Raw genomic sequence first — 17,667 nt, forward strand, 5'->3', positions numbered from 1 at the left:
TATATACATATATAATTTGAGTTAAAAAGTCGGACGTTACATCAATGAAAATAATATGAGAGTTTTTAGAAATTTATTTAAAATCCATACGTTTCGATAAGCATCTTAGCCTTCATTCAGTGGTAATCAATTTAACTATAAAAATTAAAACTAAATAAATAATATGTAAGAAATTTCATAGAAAAACAATAATAATAATAATAATAATAATAAAACACCTACAATTTTGTATCCTAAAATAGCATATGAAACCATTATTAATCCATGGTATGAGTATGTGCACATTGATAAAATATATATTTTTAACATCACAAATGGCAAAACACACTAATAAATATGAATAACTTAACAAGTTGTCAAAACTGTGTATTTACTCTTCGGGGTTCAAGATAGAAATGTCACATTTTTCTTAAAGCAGTTTCTAGCATGTGTTCAAATTTTACGGAAAATTTAAAAAGCGATGGGATCTTGTCATTTTTTAAGAAATTTTGACACGCTATTAAGGAACCACGTGTTTGTTTCCTTCAGGGCCGTATTGTCGAAACGTTTGTTTATGACCCTGTCGTTATGCAATTGCAAAAACAACCCCTCAGCGAATCTTATTTTAATTGCGTTTTCTTCAAAATGTAAAATTATTGGTAGAAAATCTATATTATGGTTTAAATTATTAATATGCTCGGTTAGCATGGTTTTGAATTGTTTGGGATTTTTTGAGTTATTTTTATGTTGATGAAGGCGTTTAGTCAGGTTTTGGCTAGTTTCTCCGATATAAAAAAGTTTACAATTAGAGCCATTAATCTGATATACCAAGTTCCTGAGGCGGTTTATTAAAACAGATATATAGTATGTATATTCGGCTAAAAAACACGTGAATTCGAATACAAACTCTGACCTTGTCTCAAATTCATCTTCAGGTCTTCTGGCAGTGTCCTCTCAAAATTTGTACTAAAGTTCATTGCAACTACAGTCACTAATTAATCAACAATTTCTGACAGTTTTAGTATATATATATATATATATATATATATATATATACATAAATTATATATCTATTTATAAACGAGCAATAAAATAATTATCAGGCAATTTGTCTCCCGGTTGTCCATTAGAATGAATTTTGCGATAATTTTTCGTATGTAATGGAAAATAACGGAACGATTTGTCTTTTGCGATAAATTCATTGCGAATTCGTTGATAAAATGAAATCATGTTGCAAAAATTATCTTTGTTGCCTTTTTCGAAACACGAGCAGGTCAGAGGTTAAGGAACGATTTTGGAAGGTAGAACTTGGGAAATAATCAATAATTAGAAATATTAGAAATATTAGAACTATGAACTTTGAATCAGAAGTCTCAGATTCGATATCCATCTTGGACAGCTCGATATCAAGCAGTAGTGGCATCAGTTTAGAAATATAGATATCAATACATTTCTCTTGCATCCACAAAAAAAAATTTTCACTATTACTGAAGTTGCAATAATAATAAAATCATCACATAGTTACGATTAGTTTTTAGCTAGAGGATGAGACATATTTTCTTACCAAAGCTGTATCTACTGTATAAGCTGTATATATTAAAGTTTGACGCATTGGATGTTAAATAATTAAATTATATCACAATTTGTCCTTATATCTAACTATTATTACTAATAAAACAGTTTTTTCCCAAATTTTCATGACTCAATCTGTTCCATCCAACATCCGTTGTCTTTTAATTAAAATTCAAACGATTTCGTTTCAGTTTAAATAATTATGTGTAAAATACAAAATGTTGACGCAAATTACATATTCGAAATTCCCACAGAAACCACAAAAATTGATTCATAACAAAAACAAGGCGTATTTATATTAAAGGTGTTAAAGGTTACAAAAAATAAGTTATTCATACAAATAGATAGAAAAAACTTGTTATCCTTATCGGATATTTTAGGATATACAAGCGCGTGTTTTGCACTATAATGAATATAATTACATATTTTATTAAAAAAACAAAAACTTGTTTTTTGAGTTATCGAGAATTTCATGTAACTTGTCTTAAGGCAAAATGCCACTTATACATAGTTTGATTAGTACATATACGACAAACCATTCTATGGGTATATTAATAATAATTAAAAAGTATAAACAATGGTTAAAAACCAATTACCAATATTTTTTATTTCCCGTAGGGCAGTTATAGTAATGGGCTGAAAATCGAATATGAAAATGTTTGCATTTCTCGCGACGTTTTGGAAGTTTCTGAACATTTTTAAGGCATACCTCAGAAACTAAATGTGTATGTGTGTGTGTATGTATGGATACAATTTTTCGTCCACGTTTTCGGGCGCACGGATCAACCGATTTGAATGGTTTAAAAAACATTCGATTCCTATTAATAGGGAGATGTGCTGATTAGTTTTTGGCAAAGGCAGGTCCAGCCGTTACGGAGATATGAAGCAAAGAGTGCAGAAAATAGAAATCGAGTTTTTGAGAGAACGGATCATCCGATTTGTATGATCCAAAAAACATTCAGTTCGTAATGAGGGGAAAAAGTGGTTATTAGTTTTTGGCAAAGGTAGGCCCAGCGGTTTCGGAGATACAGAGCTAAATGTTAAAAAATGGCAGTTTTTGAGAGAACAAAGCGTCCGATTTAAATGATTCAAAGAACTTTCTGCTTGTTTCAACAAAATAATTGCTTTTGAAAAAAAAATTTTGTTTCTAATTTTTTTTCAAAAAATGTTTTTGTAATTTCGGATTAAAATTTCAAAAAATTACTCAGGCTAAGCACAGTCTAAGCGCCACTCTGGTACAAATGTTTACCCAAGTGCGTTTAGACTGTTTATGTTTTTCAATTTTGTGAAAAACTATTGAAAAATGTGAAAATGCCGCCAAGCTAAGCACAGTATAAGTAAAAATGTCGCACAGAATTATCTGCAAATGCGTTTAGACTGTGACTATACGCACTTTTTCAATTTTGTGCAAATTAGGCAACTGTTTTTTTTTTAATTTAATTCGAAATGAAGTGACGATTGTTAATGTTCTGGGGATAAATTGATTTATTTATAATTTACATTTGATTTGCTCAGATATAACAAGATAGCAAAAATAATGAAAGTTGCAGAAATTGTAATAATATATTTGAAAACGTTTAAAATTTCTCGAATATTTCATTACGGTACGGGAAGTTCAAGCAATTTGCCTTAAGGCTCGATGCCATATACCACTAGTTTTATTTTTGTTCGTTACGTAGCAAATACGTCGCACATGTTTCATAAATTTACTACATAAAATATAAATCATGACAAATATTTCATGACTGCTTTCGACAAATTTAATGTTCAAGTCCATAAAAGTACTAGCAAAAAAAATTCACGTTATAAATAATTATATTTAAATTTCTAGTAACGTCAAAGATATTCCATAAGTTTACTCAGTAATATGAAAACGCAACAAAAACGAAACCTTAACGTAACACAGCACAACATTCTTGTTTGTGTCGTACATGTTACGTAGCAACCACGTGCAACTTTAGTGATGCTATTTTTTCTTATTGGCGTAGACATTTTACAAATTTGTTAATAATAAATTGTTAAGTACATATAATTTTGTTAACGGTTTAATATTTGCATAGATATATTTGAATTTATTTAAACATTGTGCTTAAGATTTATATAAATATATATATATATATATATATATATTTATATAAATATATATTTATGTACAAATATTTATAAATTCTTTCATCGTTCAATCAATTCAATATGTATGCATTGAGTTTTATTTGTGTTTGTCAAATACACTAAACAAAATAACAGTTTCTAAAACGTCGTCGTGAATACCAAAACGAAATTTCTCATTCACATTTTTATTCAGGTCAATCGTTCATTGGAACTCACTACATTCACTAAATAAATAAATGAATAAAAAATAAAAATTAAATAGATTCATCGATAATTAAAAATAGTTGGAAAGAAAAGATAAAATTAACATGGCTATCAATTTTTTTGTCTGTCTCAAATTTTTGGCAAAGTTTTTATTTCCAATACTTTCTTTAAAAATATGAAAAACATCTAGAAATTGAAAATAATTGAGAAAAATTTCAAAAATTAGAAAATGCGACTTTTTAGAGAATTTACAAGAGATATTACTTTCTCAAGTTAATTATGAATTAAAATTAACATTTGCATTCATAACATTTAATTACGAATTTAAACTATGCCAAAAACTATAACAATAACAGTGTAATTCCTTTTTAATTTGTAATAAGGCAAAATGTTACATATTAAATTTTGATAAGCGGCTATTTTACAAACATGTTTTGTTTGAAATAAAAGTATGATTACAATATCATTTTGCTTTATTCAAATTGTTTTATGAATTTCAATTATTGTTTTATGCAAATTGCAACAATTACTCTTATCAAATGGTACGATTTTTAACATAAATGCATATATTTAAAAATAACTTAGCCTATAAATATAAAATTGCAAAATTGCAAGCACGATAATGATAACGATGGTAATTTTATGTATATTTTTATGCATTTTTGTTTTTGTACTCGTTATTTATATATTCAAAATTGCTTTGAAGATTAGATTGATTTCTTGGAAAATTTTAAATATATATTGTTGAACAAAGAAGAACGAACGAATAAATTATTCAAGTGTTTGCATTTGCATGTAAAAGTTGCGTAACTGCAACGCAACATAAATGTAACTGGTTTTAAATAGTAAAAATAATAAAAGAACACTATGTAACGGTGTGTCATACTTCCCAAAGTAGAAGTTTGTTTTTGCAAATTTTATGTTTTCTCGACGTTCCAAGTCATTCTGAATCGTTTGACATCAAATTTGGAAAAAGTATGTTTTTTGAGTATTTTTATAATTATCATAAAGTGTAATTTTTACACCTGTGTCTTTCGGTACTGAGTTAGTAGAAATGATGATGATTTATTTAATTGGGGGCTCAATTTCGAGCTGATCCATTGTCAGAAGTCTCCGAGGCTTTGACAGAAGATTTGCGGTGATTTTTCTGCCTCGTCACGTGCGAACGTCACGCGTGACGGAACACAGTAATAATTGTCTGAACTTTGACAGCGATTAAACTCATTGTCATAATTATTATTATGTAAAATCATTTGTATACATGAATGTAGATATATACATATGTAAGTATATTTTGTGCATAAAAAATATTTTTAGCACCGCAGACGTTTTCAATTGCAAAAAGGTCAAAGCATCCATTTTTTGTTGCAGAATGAACAAAAATACTTTTTTATGATCATTGTGGTTCCGTAAACAATACAATACGATTTGGAAACAAGAATAATGCTTATCAAGTATAAGTGTTAAATAAATATTGATATGGAGTAATATTTTTGTAGTCTTAATAATTATTACTGGTACTCTTGTAGTAGACAGGTTCATGGTGTGAAGAAAACCCATTTAATATACCCTTGGCCTTTTTTTTCTTGTCTATAGTAAGCTAGTTTTCATCCAGTGCTTGGACCTGTATTTTCTCTTTTTGTTCAAATCGTCCATCATTTGCAATTATTTAAATCACCTGAAGCCTTTTTCCTTGGCATTTTTTCCCAGTAAAGATTCCGCCTAGTTTTCTTTACATTTTATCTTCATCTTTTTTTGTATTGTATATTTAATAGGGTAATTCTGCCGTAACAGAGCTCATAAAATAGAGTTGTCATGGCAACCCTCTCTTATACTTGTTCTTGATATTGAAAATTATGAAAATGTCTATCTATTTGCCATGCGTTCAGGAGTATTATACATATAAACAAGCAAGGAAGAATATGTTATGATAATTGCACCATTTAGAATTCTGTTATCACAACATTATTCCTTAATTGTTCATATATGTAAAATACGTCTGATCGCACTGCAAATAAGTAGACATTTTTATAATTTTCAATGACAACGCTATTTTATTTGCTCTGTTACGGCAAAATTGCCTCGTCAGTTTATTTCTCAAGTAGTTACAAAGCAATTATCATATTATGTCGATGTTTCTTTGTCGTACATCCTTATAGACCATATCTCTGATCCATTCTTTATAGCAGAAGAGCCAGTGAACTATTTGACTAACCTGTTTTCTCAAAGCTAGTAATTTTTAACTTCCCGAAGGAGAAGTTTATGTTTTCATCAAAAAACCCGATTCGCTAATTTTATGTTTTCTCGACGTTTCAAGCCATTCTGAATCGAATGAGACCGACATTTGGAAAAAAGTATGTGTGTGTGTGTGTACGTGAACAAATTTTTTGCCGTAAATCGGACGCTTCGTTTCTCGAAAACGGCTGGACCGATTTCAAAAATTTAAAAGCCATTCGATGTATCTCAACGAGAACTATTGTTTGTCAGTTTTGTGCGACGATCGGCCAAGCCGTTTCTTTATAAATGGCAGAAAAGTGAAAAAAAATTTTCGTCTACGTTTTAGCCCGCAATTCTGAATCGATTTTGAAATTCAAAAACCGTTCGAAAGATATTGGTTGGGAATCGTGCTGATTAGTTTTTGGTAGAGATCGGCCGGGCCGTTTTCTTGTAATAAAGTTTTTAAAAAAAAAAAATTTCGACGATTTTTATGATTATTTTTTGTGACCTAATTACCATAGTCTTTCTAGACTAGATCATACTAAAATATTACGGCCCTACGACAACTGGTTCAGCTTTAAAAATTCGTCAAAGTTTGCAAAAATCAGTATGGTCTTTTTGGCATTTGTCAAAATTAGACTTTTGATCGACGTTTTCTCAAAAACGCCTGAACCGATTTTAGAAATTTAAAAGCCATTTGATGTATTTCGGTGAGGACTATCGTTTGTCAGTCTTGTGCAACGATCTGCCAAGCCGTTTCTTTGTAATTTGAAAAAAACTTTTCATCCACATTTAAGCTCATCCTACCGAACGATTTTAAAAAATCAAAAACTGTTCGAAAGATATTAGTTGGGAATGGTACTGATTAATTTTAGGTGAAAATCTACCGAGCCGTTTTCTTGTAATTAACTGTTGAAAAAAAATTTAAGCCGATTTTCATGGAATTTTTTTTTGGCGATATACATCATGGTCTTATAGAACTTACTGTAATATTACGGCCTAACGACAAGTAGTTTAATTTTAAAAATTCGTCAAAGTTTGCTAAAATTATTATCGTTTTTTTAAAGTAGGATTAATGAAGTATATTATTTACACATTTTTTTTTGATTAAGTCGATTATTTACACATTTCGGGAAGTTCATGTAACTTGCCTCAAGGCCTTGCCCCAATACCAAACCAACTAGTTTAATGATATTTTATTATCGGTTCATTAAGAAAGTGCCGCTCTATAATATTAATATTAATAATAATCTTTTCTTTTTTTTAGTAATCCGTCATGGTGGCGAAGAAGAACCGGCCTGGAGCGCGTGCTGACGCTAACGACAGCTTGCGGCGTGTTGGCGGTACTAGCCCTGGTCACGTCGCTCTGCGTCATCCTGCTAGATGGAAAGACAAGACACGCACCTGCTGGTAATTTAATTAAACAATTCATACATACATGTCTTATATATAAATTTCTTCTGAACGGGTGTATGATTTGATACTTCTCCTAAACGGTTATTCAGATTTTGGTAAATCTTTTTGGAGTTTGTCAAAGAAAATTTTTAAGATTTAATCTTATATATAATAATGAATCGCAAAATGTGTTGGCAAGCGCATAACTCAACAACGCCTGGACCACTTTGGACAATTATTTTTTTAAAATGTTCGTTCAAGTCCAAGGATGGTTCTTACGGCTAGAAAAAATCGAATAATTGCCGGGAATACCCTAAAACCAGCACTTTCCCTTTTCTCATACAAATGTTTTCATACAAATTTAAGTTTATTGCTATTATATAAAGTTCATATTAAATTACAAGCACTCACTGTACACTCTTCCTAAACGATCATTCAGATTTTGATAAATCTTTCTGAAGTTGTTAAGGAAATTTTCTAGGATGTATGTGATTATAAAGTACTGGAATGTATGTGCAATATTGTAGAAATAAATGGAAAAAGTTATAAAAAACGACATGTCATTGTTTGCATTGAAAACAAATGAAAACCATCATCTGCCAAAAATTTCAATTTACTTATGAACCTAGACAATATTAGAATATGTATAATAAATTTATGATTATGAATAAGAAAAATGAAATAATGTCTACATTATTATTACCGAAAAGCAGCTGAGATGTGCCAGAAATTAGAATAATATAAAATACAGTATCTGTATGGCAGATTGAACGATACACATAGAAACAGGATATGACAAATAAATTCACTAAAAATATGAAATTAAGTATTAATCAGGGCCGGTCCTACCTTTATTGCGATGCATGCGAAAAATACAAGCAAATGCAATACAAAAATACAAGGGCACGCCTTAGGGGGCGCCGACACAAGATTCGGATATTAAATTTTCAATATAGTTTTCTTTCCAATATATAATTAATTTTGCATCCTGTACTAACCTTTCCACAATATTTTTGAAATTCGTAAAAATTTCACTTATATCAACAAATGAGAAAGTAAAGATGAATACATACAATTCGGCCCTTACGATATCGATTAGGAGAAGTTAAGATGCAATTTTGGATATCTTAAATAATAAAAAATTAAATTAATTTAATCCAAGATGAAGTATCAGTGTTATAATTATGTTATACCGTTTAAAAGACTTCAATTTCCAAAATAGTGTGGGCATTGAGACTCATCATTTTATTTAAAGCAATTCTACATTTAACATCTCTCCTATTGTAAAATGTATATGCATTTTGGCGTGAAGAGTAATTTAAAAAACAATAATTATTATTTTTAGGTAAACGGTAAATATTAGTATATCATATTAAAAAATTGTAGACATGGGTACAGGACAACGTCTGTCTGGTCATCTAGTATATATATATATAAATAATTATCTTTTACCCCTTTCAGGTGAGCCAATGCCAATGGCAGCGGCGTCCGTCGGCGACGGATTTCCTCCAGAAGGAAATTTAAAGGAAAAAACTTTATGCTCCACCAAAACCAAATACGACGAAACTCCGGACGTTTGCATGACACCTGGTTGCATCAAAGCAGGTAAATTATAATAAACTATATTTGCACACGCACACACACACATACTTTTTCCAAATGTTGGTCTCATTCGATTCAGAATGGCTTGAATCGTCGAGAAAACATAAAATCAGCGAATCGAATTCTTTGATGAATACATAAATTTCTCCTTCGGGAAGTTAAATGTGAAAATTTAAAATAGCACTTGTTCCTATTACTGTCAGTAAGTTAAGTCAAAAATATGTACATATTTATTTTTTATTTCACCAGTTAGTTAAAAGATAATTAAGAGAATATTTCTTTGGTACTATATTATGAGTTAATTATGTTAATTTGTAGATTGCCTGAAGTTTGTAGCCAACAAAAGTTAATTTGTGTTATATAATACTTCTCGAAGGATAAGTTTGTTTAACCAGAAAATCCGAATTGCTAGTTTTGTTTTATTGTCAGCCGGTTTCAAGACGATTCTGAATCATTTGAGAAAATTTTGATAAATGTGATCCAATGTTTTATACTATATATTATTATTTTTTTACAATATTTTATACTATATATTATTTTTATTTCTTTTAGCAAATCGTATTATCCAAGCCATGGACAGAAACATCGAACCGTGCGACGACTTCTACAGATTCGCTTGCGGTTCATTTTTGAAAGACACTGTTATACCAGACGACAAGGTAAAGGATTTATAATTTATTTATCATTATAATAATAATTATTATAATTAATTATAATTAATGGTTTGTTTTTTATTGTAGGTATCGGTGAATACATTCTCAGTAATCGGTGACAAGTTGCAGTTGCAACTTAGAGGCATCGTGGAATCTCCTATTGACAGAGAAAACGAACCGGAGCCATTTACGGTTGCCAAAGATTTGTACAAAAGTTGCATGAATAAATGTAAGTTATAAAATATATACAATATATATATATATATATATATATATATATATGTATATATTTAAATATTGATATTGTTATTTTGACTTTGAAACATATTGTGATAAGGTTTTTCAGCCACAAGTCGAAAAATAAAAACAGAACATAAGTATAAAATTTTCTTTAATACGTTTCGAGCTATTATACTAGCTCATCATTTAGCTAAAATACAAAAAGAGTAATAAAATAAAGTAACAAAATAAAATTAAACAGAATTAAAATTATAAGTACCAAACCAGTTTAAAATTATCTTATATATATATATATATAAATAAGTCGGGTTTTCCTTTCTGACGAAATAACTCCAGAACGCACAAACCGATTTCGACAATTTTGCATTCGTTGGAAAGGTCTTGGGCTCCGCAAGGTTTATAGCTAAGAAAATTAGTTGTGCATGGCATCGTGCCTTAATGCAAGCTGCTGGAACTTCACGCACCGTAATTAAAAATTCGAGTAATGACATTAGTGAGAATTATCAGAATTATGCTTGGTTAAGTCAACGAGCAATTCTTGCCGCAAAGAATAATGATGTACACGCACTGAATTTCACCATTCAATCAAAAATTGCTGGCGATTTGGTGACATACCAATGATTCTGACTGGTCTTCCGTTTGACTTCAAACGATTGCAATTTCCAGTTCGCCTTGCGTTCGCAATAACAAGTCGCAAGGCCAATCGCTTAGTGTTTGCGGGATGAATTTCAAATAGATTATTTAGAAAATCATTGTTTTTCACATGGGCAGTTATACGTTGCCTGTTCACGAGTTGGAAAACCATCCGCTTTGTTTGTGTTAACGTCAGACCAAAAAACAAAAAATGTGGTTTACCAAAGAGCACTTAAATGAAACGGATAATTTGCGGATTCACTTTCATTTACTTAGACAAGTTCAACTAAAAAACACTTCATTTTTGTAATCGAAATAAATTCATTACTGTTGTGTAATAAAATCATTTTTTTTCTTTTCAAATATAAAACAAACAAAAAATTTCTTCTTTTTTTTCACGAAACCATCTGGAGGCGAAACGCAGTTCGTCGGGTTTGCTAGTATATATATATTATTTAATTATGTTTTATTTATTTTTTTAGCTCTAATCGAGAAAAGAGGTTACACTCCACTTTTGGAGGCTCACAAACGTCTAGGAGGTTGGCCAGTTTTGGATGGGCCTTCTTGGGATGAATCCAAATGGTCCTGGGATAAAAGTGTGAAGCAGTTCAGGCAGAATGGATACTCCATGGATTACTTTATCGATTTCTCGATTTCTACGGATTTTAAGAATTCTACCAAAAGAGTTATAGATGTAAGTGGAATGATGATCGACGTAAAATTGTTTGGTTTAGAACAAAAATAAAAAACTCTGTGGTTCGGATAGTCCCTGTTCAAAAGATACAGAGCTTAATACAGGCAGCTAATTTATATTTTATTAAATTTAATCTAATTTAAATCTTCATAGACATAGGATTTAATTTTGGATTTAAATTTAATCTTGGTGGACTTATTTAGAATATTTGTTTAACCTATTAAAATACTGATTTAAGTGAATATTCCCACTACTGCCTGGGAAGTTGAACATGAGCTAAATTTCAATAAGTTTAGAATTATATACTGATTATTCTATCTTTTTCATAGGTGTGATAACTATATTTATGTATCTTTTATCCTTTCAGTTGGACCAAGCGATCCTAGGACTAAGTCGTGAATATCTGGTAAAAGGATTTTCGGATCGCATCGTGATAGCCTACTATGAATATATGACGGATTTAGCAGTCATGCTGGGTGCTCCCAGAGACAGGGCCGAGAAGGAATTGAAGGAGTCGCTCCAATTCGAAATGAATCTTGCCAATGTGAGTAAAAAAAAATAGATTTTCTGAATACTGAATATTGAAAGACATGGAAAGAAATTATAAATCTGAAAGCTATTAAATCTACTAATTTAATATTCATAAAATTTATTAACTTCCCGTAGGGTTGTTATATGTGTATACTTTCTATTGGTTTATATTTTTTGTATTTAATTCTGTTTTTCTGCTGCTGGAAATTGTATGTAAATCGTCTTAAAATTTCAAATTATAATACACCAATGATGAGACAAACCTAGTCTCGAAACGTTTGTAAAATTAATAATAGTAATATTATTTAATAAAATAGTTTAGACTTAAAGAAACATAATGAATTTGAAAATGCGCGCCATTGTTAAACGTGTAAGTGATATGAGAAGCGTCTCATCTTTCTGTAAGTATACTCTATGCTCCAAATGTCAAATAATAAATTTAATTTAAGTTGAAATCATTTATGGACTTGCATTTTTGTATTATTACTTGCAGTATTGAAAAGGATTGTTGATTAAACTAGAAAGTAGGTTATTATTTAGCCCACGCCTATTTTGGAATTATTTCAATTATTTCGTGAATGAGTATAAGCAGTTAAAGTATTTAAAAATGTCAGAAGAAACAATTATGTCAATGAATGATTCGGCAATTAAAATTGAACCACCAGAATATTCAGAAGAAGACATTAAACACGAAATTCAGGATGATATTGATGTTTCTGATGATATTGTTAAATCTGAATCGTGTTCTGAGGATGATGATACCTGTTTAGAAAATTTCATGAACTCTGAAGTGACTATGGAAGAAGAAGTCAAACACGAGTTAGTCGAGACTTCAGCTTATGAATGTGACATTTGTGATCAATCATTTGCAGAATCTGATCAATTAAAAGAGCATATGGTCGATCACAAGCCTAGTAATAGCAAAGAACGTCCTTTAAAATGCGAAATCTGTCATAAGACTATCAAACAAAAAGGTTACCTGAAAACTCACATGCTTTTGCATAGTGGAAAACGCCCCCATGAATGCAGTATATGCCACAAGACATTCACCCAAAGAAGTAATCTGAATAAGCACATGATTATTCACGTTGGTGAGCGTCCCTACGTTTGTAATATGTGCAATAAAACATTCACACAATCAAGTAATCTGAAAACACACATGAGCATTCATATTGGTGAGCGCCCCCATGTTTGTAATATGTGCAATAAAACATTTATACAACTAAGTAGTCTGAATAAACACATGATCGTTCACATTGGTGAGCGCCCGTATGAATGCGGTATATGCAACAAGACATTTACACAATCAAGTAATCTGAAAACACACATGAACCTTCACAAAGGAATACGCCCTCATCAATGCGATGTTTGTAATAAGACATTCACACAATTTGGTAATCTGAAAGCACACATGAACCTTCACAAAGGATTGCGCCCTCATCGATGCAATGTTTGTAATAAGACATTCTCAAAAAAAAGAATTCTCAAACGTCACAAGCAAATTCACAATTGAATTCATCTCGATGAATGCATTATTTGTAATAATAAATATACACAATTGAGTCTTCTGCAAAGACACGTGCTGATTTATTGCAGAAAAATATGAAGTATTCAATAAGGAATTTACTCAATTGAATTATTTGAAAACATGGCAATTTATAGTCGAAAATGTAATAATAATCAATAAAATATAAACATTTCTCAAATTGAGTTTAAATATTAGGAAAAAAGTTATAAAATATGCTTTTCAAATATGCAAAAAAATGTATAAATAGTATAAAATAAACAGTAAACATCACATTATATTCATTTATTGTTAAACCAGGCAATTGTTACTTATTATATCACTTTATTGGTTCTTTTTTAACTTCCCGTAGGGTAGTTATAGTAATGTTAGTAATAGAAAATCGAAAATGAAAATTTTCTTATTTATCGACGTTTTGAAGGTTTCTGAACATTTTGGCATACCTCAGAAAAAATGGATGTGTGTGTGTATGTATGTATGTATGGATACAATTTTTCGGTCACGTTTTCGGGCGCATGGATCAACCGATTTAAATGGTTCAGGAAACATTAGATTCCTATTGATAGAGAGATGTGCTGATTAGTTTTTGGCAAAGGCAGGTCCTGCCGTTTCGGAGATACGGAGCAAAGAGTGCAGAAAATAGAAATCGAGTTTTTGAGAGAACGGAGCATCCGATTTAAAAATTATTCGTTTGTAATTTGTAATGATTGAGAGAAGAAGTGATTAGTTTTTGGCAAAGGCAGGCCCAGCCATCTCGAAGATAGAGAGCTAAATGTGCAAAAATGGCAGTTTTTGAGTGAACTAAGCGTCCGATTTGAATGATCTAAAAAACTTTCTGCTTGTATTGACAAAACAATTGCTTTTGGGGATAAAAAATTAATACATCTCTTTTTTATTTTCCATAAAATATTTTTGTAATTTTTGGATTAAAAATTCAAAAAATTACCTAAGTTAAGCACAGTCTAAGCGCCACTCTGGTACAAATGTTTATTCAAGTGCGTTTAGACTGTTTATGTTCTGGAGCACTTTTCCAATTTTGTGAAAACTATTGAAAAATGTGAAAATGCCGCCAAGCTAAACACAGTATAAGTGAAAATGTCGCACAGAATTATTTGCAAATGCGTTTAGACTGTGACTGTACGGGAGAACTTTTTCAATTTTGTGCAAATTAGGCAACTATTTTTTTATTAATATTGAATTCGAAATGAAATGACGATTGTTAATGTTCTGGAGATAAATTGATTTATGATTTACATTTGATTCGCTCAGATATAACAATAAGATAGTAAAAATAATGAAAGTTACAGTATTTGTAATAATATATTTGAAAACGTTTAAAATTTCTCGAATATTTTATTACGGTACGGGAAGTTCCAGAAATTTGCCTTAAGGCACGATGCCATACAGCACTAGTTTTTAAAAATATTTTTTTTATTACAATTTTCCGAAAAAAAAATTCATTATTTTCAAAAATATACAAAGTTTTATACTACAAATATGAATTTTAAATTTACAATTTGGTTTGAAAATGTATATATTTCAAATGCAGTAAGAATATATCCTCAGACGGATTTTTTCAGCACCTCTTGCTAATGTAAACTTTCTCAAGTGCTTTGAGCGATAAGATCCTCACTATATGTATATTTTATGAACGATAAAATATATAGTGATTATAATTATCTATTCGAAAATGTATAAAACTGAAATGGAATGACGATTGTTAATGTTCTGGAGATAAATTGATTTATGATTTATGATTTACATTTGATTTGCTCAGATATAACAAGATAGTAAAAATAATGAAATTTACATTAGTATTTGTAATAATATATTTGAAAACGTTTAAAATTTCTCGAAAATTTCATTACGGTACGGGAAGTTCCAGCAATTTGCCTTAAGGCACGATACCATACACCACTAATTTACATTATTTTTTACTAAATAGATTTCTCTGCCGACCGAAAAGAGGCGCAACGCAACAGTCCTGTACAATCCTCACACAATCGCCGAATTGCAAGAGAAGTTTCCTCTGGTGCAATGGTTGGACTACATCAATGTCCTTTTACCGGAAGGCCTAAAAGTCACAGAAAATGAAGTCGTCGTTGTCAATGTGCCAAGTTATCTTACCAAACTCGAGAAATTGTTGAAGGAAACACCAAAGAGGTAAGGGTGGATTAGAATTTAATCTCACCCAAATCTTGACTAATATCTAAAGTATTTAAGGGGCACAACTAGTGTGAAATTTTCAAAAAATTGAATTTTCAATTTTTCCATATTTCGATAGATTATACTTTTAAAAATGACATACCAAAATTTTAAATCGATATTTCAAATAGTTTTTGAGTCTTTTTATAGTTCTCCGTAAAATGAACTATCGATTTTTTGATCGGATCAAAAATCGAATTTTGGCAGTCCAAAAACGATCAAAATTTTGGGTAAAATTCGACTTTTTTTAAAAAAACTCCGTCATTTTGTCAAGTTTTGTCGCGCCGTTGGAGATCGACGATACCTTAAAAAATATTTAATTTTTTTCTTCAAAAATTTTACTATGTATTCTTAAAACATGTACACCTAAAAATAAGTCTGTTTTTACACGGAGATTGGTTCCAGAAGAAGCCGTGTAAAAAAAGACATTGAACTTATACAAAAATGGGTGATTTGTCCTACTCTCTAAAACCTATTAAAATTAGTGAAAAACAAGAATTTTCAAGAACAAGAATTCATGTTTATTTTAATAATAATTCCCCTAAATTAGTGCTATTCACATTTGCTTTGACCAGTAAAAATTGTTTGTACGCACTAAAGGGGAATTTACTTAAATCTTTATGCTAGTGTTTGCAAACTATCGATACTATCGATGGTTTCAGACTTTTTTCTTTCATAAATACTTTTTTGTGATATGAACATACATCGCAAAAATTAAATTTGACAAAAAAATTTAAGTACATAAAATTTCAAATCGTGCTAAATGGAATAAAATCGTGTAAAAAAATTAAAAATATTCAATTTTCAAACCGTGTTATATCAAAACCGTGTACAAAAAGACCGTGTAAAAACAGACTTAGGTGTATAAATATATTCGTGAAATTTTGAAATGATTGATAAAGTATTTTTTTTTTTTTAATATAAATTCCCAAAAATCACATTTTTTTAGGCGATTACACTAGTTGTGCCCCTTAAGATAATGTAAAACGAATTAATAGAAGAAGTATTTGAAGTAAATAATGTCTTGAGTTAGAATTTGAGATGTTGAGTTAAAATTAATTAGAATTAGAAGTAAAGAAATAGAATTAAAGAAAAAGAAAAGAAAAAAAAGTTGATTAAATAAAGAAATAAATAATTTTCTTAAAAAAAAATATGATTTTTAGGGTCCAGGCCAATTATGCACTTTGGAGAGTGACTGCCTTTAGCATATTCTTTTTGACCGACGACCTTCGTAAGAGACAATTACAATATGCAACAGCCCTTAGTGGTAGAACCGAACAGGAATCCAGATGGAAGGAGTGTGTCGATCTGACTAGCGGAAGGTAAATAGAAATGATATTCACAAAACACTCCTTTTACACATGTATTAATCCTAATTAACTTCCCGAAGGAGAAGTTTATGTTTTCATCAAAAAATCCGATTCGCTAATTTTATGTTTTCTCGACGTTTGAAGACATTCTGAATCGAATGAGACCAACATTTGGAAAAAGTATGTGTGTGTGTGTGTGAACAGATTTTTTGCCGAAAATCGACGTTTTCTCGAAAACGGCTGGACCGATTTCAAATTTAAAAGCCATTCGATGTATCGCGATGAGGACTAGCGTTTCTGAGTTTTGTGCGACGATCAGCCAAGCCGTTTCTTTGTAAATCGCAGAAAAGTGAAAAATTTTTCGTTCACGTTTTAACTCGCAATTCTGAATCGATTTTAAAAATTCAAAAACCGTTCGATAGATATTGGTTTGGAATCGTGCTGATTAGTTTTTGGTAGAGATCGGCCGGGCCGTTTTCTTGTAATAAAGTTTAAAAAAAAAATTTCGACGATTTTTATGATTATTTTTTTAGCGGTAGATACCAGAGGCTTCTTGATCGTACTAAATTATTACGGACCTACGACAACTCGTTTAGCTTTATAAATTCGTCAAAGTTTGCAAAAATTTGTGGCGATATCAAGCAGGCTGGTTTTGTTTTGTAAAAAACAATCGGACATGTCATGTATATTTTTGTTATCGAAATATTTTTTATAGTTAATAAATTTATAAACGTGTTTCCCTGTATTTTTTTTTTTAAACTGTGAGATCAACACTGGGCAGGGAGTGTGTGGCGA

The 17,667-nt window shown here is 30.4% G+C and overlaps 2 protein-coding genes across 2 annotated transcripts in view; one reads left to right on the forward strand and one right to left on the reverse strand.

The window, feature by feature from the left end:
• Nucleotides 1-16,888, forward strand: part of LOC113367783 (neprilysin-2-like) — a 31,705-nt gene extending 14,817 nt beyond the window's left edge. The window contains exons 2-9 of the mRNA XM_026609363.1: nt 7,352-7,494; nt 8,941-9,084; nt 9,634-9,740; nt 9,822-9,963; nt 11,090-11,301; nt 11,669-11,845; nt 15,303-15,520; nt 16,726-16,888. Of these exons, the coding sequence (XP_026465148.1) occupies nt 7,352-7,494; nt 8,941-9,084; nt 9,634-9,740; nt 9,822-9,963; nt 11,090-11,301; nt 11,669-11,845; nt 15,303-15,520; nt 16,726-16,888 (1,306 nt within the window). The remainder of the gene's footprint in view (nt 1-7,351; nt 7,495-8,940; nt 9,085-9,633; nt 9,741-9,821; nt 9,964-11,089; nt 11,302-11,668; nt 11,846-15,302; nt 15,521-16,725) is intronic.
• The window catches only part of LOC113365698 (signal-induced proliferation-associated 1-like protein 1), a 123,286-nt gene that overhangs the window by 86,476 nt on the left and 19,143 nt on the right, over nt 1-17,667 (reverse strand).

Source organism: Ctenocephalides felis, unplaced genomic scaffold (genome assembly GCF_003426905.1).
Source record: "Ctenocephalides felis isolate EL2017-DRISC unplaced genomic scaffold, ASM342690v1 CF-g0.4_SCAFFOLD_01170, whole genome shotgun sequence".
NCBI classification, from domain to species: Eukaryota; Metazoa; Arthropoda; class Insecta; order Siphonaptera; family Pulicidae; genus Ctenocephalides; species Ctenocephalides felis.